At 35.4% G+C, this 9,000-nt stretch overlaps 1 protein-coding gene across 1 annotated transcript; it reads left to right on the forward strand.

The window, feature by feature from the left end:
* The first annotated feature begins 2,415 nt into the window (after positions 1-2,415).
* LOC103432311 (microtubule-destabilizing protein 60-like) lies at positions 2,416-5,334 on the forward strand. The gene is made up of 7 exons (XM_008370500.3): positions 2,416-2,478; positions 2,645-2,704; positions 3,924-3,953; positions 4,160-4,258; positions 4,351-4,410; positions 4,524-4,618; positions 4,974-5,334. The coding sequence occupies exons 1-7, from the start codon at positions 2,446-2,448 to the stop codon at positions 5,104-5,106; spliced, it is 510 nt and encodes a 169-aa protein (XP_008368722.2). The 5' UTR covers positions 2,416-2,445; the 3' UTR covers positions 5,107-5,334.
* The last annotated feature ends 3,666 nt before the right edge of the window (positions 5,335-9,000 follow it).

Below are 9,000 nucleotides of genomic sequence, written 5' to 3' on the forward strand. Positions count from 1 at the left end.
GCATTCAAACCAGATCAAGATTTTAAAGATTCAATCGAAGACTTGTAGACATCCAAGGGGAAGTATTGTGAATAATATGTGGATGGCCCACATGAATAGTTTGTTACTATTTATGCACAGTATTTTCACTATTCATTTGTGGAAATTTTGTAAAGTGAATAGTGTTCTCTTTTTGTTTATAAAATGAATGAGAGATGAAGAAGGTTGTGAGACATACGGGAGAGATAGGAAGGAAGAAAGGATGAGAGAAAGAGAAAGGAAGAGAAAAAAAAGAGGAAGAGGAGATAATAGAGAGAGTTATCTTTCTACTCCTATTATTCCAAATTATAATGAAAGCACTACTGCTGCACCGAGGACGTACTCCAGTCACACTAACTGTAAATGAACCTCGTAAATTTTGTGTCTTATTTCATTTATTCCACTGCACCCACCGTCGATTTTATCACACATAACATTTTAGAAAATATAGAACATTGCCGTTATTGGTACCCTATCCACATAAGTATACCAAAAAATGCTTCGAAAAGTTGCAGTTGCACCCACATTTATCCTTGAAGCCAAGTATTCATATCCTAATCTTTGTAGTAACCGCGGGGATTGAATTTTGCGGAGAAAATTGTCCTCCCCAATTCAGAGGTCCCTCAAATAAGCATATTTGAGAGACACTTGTATCGTATCCTTTAACAATCAAGATTGTCTATATTGTATTTATCATTCATAGATTATTCTTACAAAAAAAAAAAAAAACAAAAAAAAAAACAACAACTGAAACTATTAAGACATTCAATTATAGTGAAGAAAATAGACGAATGTGGTGCTTCCAAGAAACAAAAATAGACGAATGTGGTGCTTCCAAGAAACAAAAAAAAAAAAAAAAAAAAAAAAAGATCACTATTTAATCCAATGGTCATATTTTCGATTTGGTTAATTTTTGTAAAGATAAACTTCAAAGGAAGACCTAAAAGATAGTCGGTTTGAAACATTAAAATACAATGGGGATAGAAGCTTCACTAATAAGCACACACAGGAGCACTGGAGTTAACTTGTTAATAACCTAATAAGATGATAAATGCTAGTGTGGACTCACTCCACAATATTTCTCATGATCTGATCATTATTTTTATGCGTATATTAATTAAAGATCATTCTTGGGAAAATTCACTCCGGTCGAAAATTGTTTAGTTATTAAACCGCCAAATAAAGAGACGAACATAGTTTTGTTATCTACATGACAAAATTCAATGGCTGAACGATTTCCAATTTGGATGTATAAGCAAGAATGATGACCTATCATAATATTAAAATGTGAAGCGGATCCAAACAAGTGATTAGTAACTAATTAGTTAGTTGTTGAGCACTATTTTGTGTGTATCTAAACTACATATTAATAAAACTCTTTTTGTCAACCAAAAGAGAGTGGAAAAGTCAACCAAGAGAGGATGAAAATTCAATCAAAAGAGAATGAAAAGACTATTCAGTCTTCTATCATAACAAAAAAGTTAAGGGTAGTAACGTAATTTCACATAACAAAATTTGGTTTTTTATTTATTTAAGCCTCACGATTTTAACATCTCTAATTTTTAAAAATAAAAAAATAAAAAATAAATAAAAAGACCTCCAACTCTCTCACTCTCTATCTCCTTCAATTTAAAAAAAAAAAAAAAAATTCAAACACATTTTGTATGTGGGCATATACTAATATATATTAAGGGAAAAAAAATGCTCACATTCTTTCTAGAGCTACCCACGATGCGAATGAGTCGTCTGAATTTTAGGTAATTTTCAATAGTCATCCCTAAAAGTAACATGACCAATGATAGAAATTCAACGACAACATATATAACAATAGTATATTTCTCAATACATGTACACATGTAGTTTATATATATTATATGTCGATCTCATAATTTTTTGAACACTTGGTCACTATATATTCAGTTAATTTAGGGTTTCGACGTTGAGGTTTGAACAAGACTCGTATACATGTAGTATATGAGTTTTCAATCACTGAGTCCTACACAATATCAGTTTCGTCTCTCTACTGCTAACCAATTGAAGTATTACTGATCACGACCCATTCAATTTATAATATGGAAAAGTTGGTTTAAAAGTCGGTTTATAACCTGAGAATTAATTTAAAATTTTTAGTATTAGCACATAATGATGTGAAGTGAGGGCAGACTTTTTGGATTTATATATGTTTAGTTGAAATTTAACCAAGATGAGATTTGAAAGAACTTAAACTTAATAGGGTTTGATAATAATTTGGTACCAGAGAATGATGACAAAGCATGCAAAGTCTTGATGTTGCAACCGAAACAAAGCACTTAAGACAAGTACCAATCTCCCAACAATATTCTATCCAACCCTTATATATATACTCATCTCATGGAGCAATAAGCACCCACAGTTCTTTCATTGAGCTCATATCATCTATTTATATTTATGGAGAAGGCACACTCCAAATCTACTCTTAAGGTCAGGGTGCTTCCTAATCATGTCATTAATTTCTTAAGTTTGTTTGTTCCTCTTTAATTTCCATGCTCATGAGTGTAATGATAGCTTAAATTTGTCTCTTCTATATATATATATATCTTTCATATTTCTTAACTTCCCTTCTTCTCTTTTTTTTTTTCCAATGAAGTTTGTGAAGAGTGCCTCACAGTCTACAACAGGTTCATGGAGCTCGAATTCTGAAGGAGCGGTGAGATCAGACATATCCACTTCAATATATGAAAACCATATATTTGCTGCCAAGTTAGCATGATCAGTGAAGTTAATGGGGTTAACTAAGTGTTAAGAGACTTTATATTATTGTAATTAATCTGGAGAGGTGATGAACATACCTTGGATCGATTAAGGTGGTGAACAAAAATTTTCCCATTAATCTCACCATATATGATCTGAGGCCAATTGGCTGTGAACTCAGCCTAGCCTCTTCCTAAAACTACTAGTTTTATCATTTTGTAGAAAAGAGAGAGAAAATCCAGTATCTCGGTATCTTTTTTATTACCTTTCATTTGGTCCCCCATTTTTTCCTTTTAGTTTTCATCGAATTTTATTTTCTGGTTGCAGAAACAACCCAAAGAATCCTTCCTCCTTTCTTGGTTCTTGATTTTTTTCTTTTCATAGTCGTGTCTTAGTATTACTTTTTCTTTGCTGTCATTTTGAACCATATTGAACAAATATTTAACTCGTAAACCAAGCATTGTACTGAGGACTTCTTATAAATTTATACCACTTGATTTAGGGAGATCTTATTGATACTTCAAAAAAGTTATTTTATAAGTATATTTTTATTTTTAAATATAAAAAGCCTATAAAATGACATTTTTTTCAGTGCCAAAAACAACACCCTTGATTTATAGTCCTTTGATAATTGTGTAAAAGTATAAGTGGCAACAAAATGTATGTTTCTTTATTTATTTATGAAAATAAATCGAGGAATATATAACAAAAAATGCATTGTCATGACATTCTAAAGGTGATTCCATACAATATATCCCTTTGCCATATTAAGTCAGAGGTACAGGGTACACGATCAGGTTTAGGAAATTATATCCTCATATGGAAAATTAAAGTTAAGTGGCAAATGAGAGTGTATTAGTTGCTATATATATACTTTACTAATGATGTTAATGCTAATCATTGAGTCAAGTGGCATGAGGATGGAAAGTGCTTTCCCTTTATACACTCCATCTTTTACTTATGATGTTAATGTATATCGATATTAAAAATGAAAAATCATTGCTAGTTAGCAAAAGCTACATCTATTTTTAGTACAATTTGTCATTGCACATTAACGCTTTCTTGGATTCTTTGCATTACTATATGGACTTTCATGAAGTTAGTAGTTAGTCCGGATCATACATAATTACCATATATATCATTGCCACTAATAGCCTATCTTTCTTAATTTACAGCCAAAAGATGAATTCAAGGACAAATCAAAGGTAATTAAGTAACGTATAAGGTTGTGTAATCCTTCTATATTGTACCAGAGCATGGTATGCACTAGACTTTTAGATAATTGAATTCTTTAGATTTTTTGACCCTCAATTGATTAGTGCATACCATTCACCGGAGCATGGTAGAATTTTCGTCATCTCATTCTTGCTCCCCCTCCATGTTAATCATTGTTGTTTATATAATTAACTAGTCTTGTCAAAAGTCTCCAACAATGGAAAATACCAAAGCTCAAGAAGTTAAACTTCACACTCAAGAAAGAGCAACCAAACGAGCAATGTTCAACTACATGGTGAGTCGTCGTTTTTTCTGTTTGTTCAAATATTTAATTCAGCCTCTATCGGAACTGTTATTTACCATCAATTAATGGATATATAAATACAGGTAGCAACCAAGCTGAGTATCTTGGAGCATCAGAGAAAACAAGAAGAGAGGTTACAGAAGGTATATGTTTATATATATATATATATATATATATATATCTATACATATAAAAATATTTGAGAAACAAAAATATGATTCTTATGGAAGAGTGCTGTAATAAATTAATTGAGCAGATGATAGAAGAGGAAGAGATTCGCTTACTGAGAAAGGAGATGGTTCCAAGGGCTCAGTTGATGCCTTTTTTCGATAGACCTTTCATTCCACGAAGGTATTAACTTAATTTGTGATTCTAAAACACTTGTTACATGATGTATTTTTTCATGTGTTACAATACGGATGAAAATTTATATGTTCCATTTTAAAAGTACATATTAATAAAAAATAAATACATGTTAACTGGAATAAAATTGTAACACCAAGTAGTTTGAATATATTGAAAAATTGCTCCCCAGCTAAATGACTCAGTCTCAGCCTACCCAAAACTTTGGTGCCTGGGTGCCTGGGGGTCCATGGCTGTTAAGAATAATTTGGTCTGCCAATAATCATTCAGATAAATGTACAAAAAATTAACATATTCCTTCTTTTTTTTCTTTTCTTCTTGCTTTAATCTTCTTGTATTGCAGATCAAGCAGGCCCTTGACGATTCCTAGGGAACCAAGTTTCCGCATGTTGAGCAGCAAGTATTTAAGCTGCAACCCTGGCAGTCAACTCTACAATTTCCAACCGACAACTCGAGCTACGAATCCTATCAAGTAGACCATAATCCTGATATATATATATATATATATACATATATATATATATATATATGAATGATGCTTCATGCATGATGTATACTGTGAGAAACGCCTTTGTTTCAGAACATTTTCTTGCGTAGTTACTAAAATCCCAAAGTTGGATAGCTGTATAGTTGATCACCCTCAAAGGGGAATTGTTAGTGATGATTCTCCACAGTTTAGAAAATAAAGACAATGCATTTCCTTTTGCTTTTCTGTCCTAGTCTATTTTGTCACTAGGGATGGGCAACGGTTATGATGGGCAGGTAACTGCGGTTATTTACCCATAACCGTTTATGTTCATAACCGCATAAGGTAATTGTGTTGATGCACAAAACCGGAAGGTCTTGGAACAACGTAAATCCGACAGTGAATCATGCAAACGCCCAAGAACACAAAGATGTATCGTGGTTCACCCCAATGTTTGGGCTACGTCCACACTGATGTTGATTGTATTTCTCTGTATGAATGTATGGCTTACAAGTGTGAGGGGGAGTCCCCCCAGAGAAAGAGAGAGTTTGAGAGAGTTTCTCTGTTTGTGAGCCTTGTGGCTTCTGTATGTGAGGATGACACCTCTGGATTGTGAGGGTGAAGATGCCCTTTTATAGACTAAGGGCTCATCCCCTTTTACATAAATCATGGGCTCAATGTCTGGAAGCCCAAGTAACGAGGCCCAATATAATATGGTAACAACAGTAGTCCCCCAAGTCTTTAGTCAATAGAGTCTTTTGGTTGGAGACTTGAAATTCAATCCATGTGGGGGCCGAAGTAACTAGATGTCATCTAAAACTGATACTCGATATGAGGCGGTGCTCAATGTGAAATGATGCTCAACTAGAAGTAGCACATGTTGCGAGGCTGCTCGGCTTGTGGCTTATGTTTCCTTGGTTGGCTTGGCTTGTGGCGTTGAAGGTGAGGGAGTCCCTTTATAGAATAAGGGTTTGCTCCTTAATACATAAATGATGGGCTAGAGTTGATGCTCGCGGCGAGGCGGTTGCTCAGTAGGCGGCGATGCTCTCTAATGATGGTGAGGGAGTTCCTTTTATAGAATAAGGGCTCGCTCCTCAATACATAAGTGATGGGTTAGGAGTGATGCTCGCGGCGATGCTCTCTAATAAAGGTGAGGGAGTCCCCTTTATAGAATAAGGGTTCGCTCATCAATACATAAGTGATGGGCTAAAAGTCTCTCTCTAATGAAGGTGAGGGAGTCCCTTTTATAAAATAAGGGTTCGCTCCTCAGTACATAAATAATGGGCTAAGGGGTGGTTTGGGAGTGAGGTGGTTAAAAAAAAAGCACCCATGAAAAAAAGCTGTGAGGGTTTTAGGTGTTTGGTAAACTAAAAAAAATGGGGCTTATTTTGGAAGCTGTTGTGAGAATAAGCTGAAATCAAAGGAAAAAGTTGAAGCTGCTATTTGCAGCTTTGGAAAACTGGTTTTTTTTTTCAAAGCACACGGAGCTACATTGTTCCTTTAATGAAAAGACTCATTATCACACTGATTTTTTTTTTCCAAAAGCACTTTTACAAAAAAGTTTACCAAACACTTTGCTGATTTATTTCACAGCCGCTTATTCTCACAGCACAACCGCTTATTCTCACAGCAATACCAAACCAACCCTAAGTCCCCCAAGTATTTTTCATGAAGCCCAGTTGCGGAAGGCCAATATATGGTACATAATGTAGTCTTCTAAGTCTTTAGTCAATAGAGTCTGTTGGCAGGAGACTTCAAATTCAATCCATGTATGGGCTGAAGTGGCGGTTGTTCGGATGCGATCTTTGTATACCATGCACTGAAGCTTGATTGACATGAGTGATGCTCATGGATATTGACATGAGTGATGCTCATGAATGTTTATGTATGATTGGCATGAGTGATGCTCATGTATGATGGTGATTGTTATGAGTGATGCTTGTGTATGACTTTTCGGAGGACGGGTTGTACTTTTAATCACTTGGTTGGTGATAATAACGGCAGGCTACTGAATAATTTTGGAGTACTGGACGTACTGTTGATCACCTAGTTGGGCATAATAGCGGCAGGTTACCGAATAATTTTGGAGTACTGGACGTACTTTTGATCACCTAGTTGGTGATAATAGCGACAGGCTGCTGAAAAATTTTGGAGTACTAGACGTACTTTTGATCACCTAGTTGGTGATAATAGCGGCAGGCTGCCGAATAATTTTAGAGTACTGGACGTACTTTTGATCACCTAGTTTGTGATAATAGCGACAGGCTGCCGAATAATTTTGGAGTACTGGATGTACTTTTGATCACCTGGTTGGTGATAAGCAAGTGGGTGTCCGGTCAGACAAGAGATCACCATAAGCACGTGGCTCATCAGTCTATAAGTTGGTAGACTTCTTTAATCAGTAACAATGTTGATCAGTGGATCTAGTTGCTCAATAATTCCTGACAATAAATGATAGTATAAGTATGACCGTATAATGAATAAATCAAATTGACAAAGTTTGTCAAGGTAAAATATTGTACTGTGTGCCTTTTGTGAATAAATGATTTATTTTGTTGTGTGATAAATGACAAGGAAGAAAAAATCGATAATATCGGCGAAATATCGCCGATATTATCGTTTTTTCGGAGAACCGATATTTTTTTAACTATCCAAATGATTTTTGTTAAAATATCACGATATTATTGATAATATCGATAATATCGATATTATCACAATATAATATTCAAAAATACTTTAAAATGTTGAGAAATCTCAACACATACTACACTTGATCAAAGCCCAAAGGCCAACCAAGACATGCTTTTCTCAGCATGTGAATGTGCCTTTTATAGGCGTTCTTGGCTTGCTCACTGCCCTCGCTGGGCGATGTGGGACTCGACCAAGGAAGAAAATAGGAATTTCGGCCGAAAATCCACACCCACTTTAAACGGCCATAACTTTGTCAAACCTCAACAAAATCAAGCAATAAAAAAACAAAAGTTGTAGCCCTCGAAGAGACGAAGAGAATGGTATCTCACAAGACGTCTGAATCGTCGTGGTTTGGCCGGAAAATTCCTCGAAAGTCACTGAGGTCGCCGGAAACTGGGTAAGATTCAAATGAGTATAACTTTTTCAATACTCAACGAAATTGAGTGAAACAAAAAGGAAAGTTGTACTACTCGATGCGACGAAGAGATTGATACCTTGCACGCCGGCCAACTTGCGGTGGTTTGGCCGGAAAGTGCCTCGAAAGCCACTGAAGTCGCCGGAAACTGGGTAAGATTCAAATGAGTATAACTTTTTCAATACGCAACGAAATTGAGTGAAACAAAAAGGAAAGTTGTAGCCCTCGAAGAGACGAAGAGAATGGTACCTCACACGAGGTCTGACTCACTGTGGTTTGGCCGGAAATTGCCTCGAAAGCCACTGAGGTCGCCGGAAACTGGGTAAGATTCAAATGAGTATAACTTTTTCAATACTCAACGAAATTGAGTGAAACAAAAAGAAAAGTTGTACTACTCGACGAGACGAAGAGATTGATACCTTGCACGCCGGCCAACTCGCCGTGATTTGGCCGGAAAACCAAAACGTTTTGTCTCAAGGGCTGGTACATGTGAACTTGTGACTCCAACTAGGTAAGAGCCAGATCTAATTTGGGGCCTTCTATCCTATATTTGTGGACAACCATCAAATGTTAAAGATTAAACAAACATAATATGTTCTACTGCTTAGCAAAAAAAGCTACAAACCCTTTGCTTATCAACAAAAAAAGACAAGTTCTTGAACTAGATATACTTTCAAATTACGTTGAGTAGCAACCTGATATATGTATTCGGACGAATTATAAAACAATTGACACACTCCTGACTTCCAAAATTCAATTCTTTTACTTTATATAAACTTGAAAAAACATAATCGGCAT

The sequence above is a fragment of the Malus domestica genome, chromosome 17 (assembly GCF_042453785.1).
Source record: "Malus domestica chromosome 17, GDT2T_hap1".
NCBI lineage: Eukaryota > Viridiplantae > Streptophyta > Magnoliopsida > Rosales > Rosaceae > Malus > Malus domestica.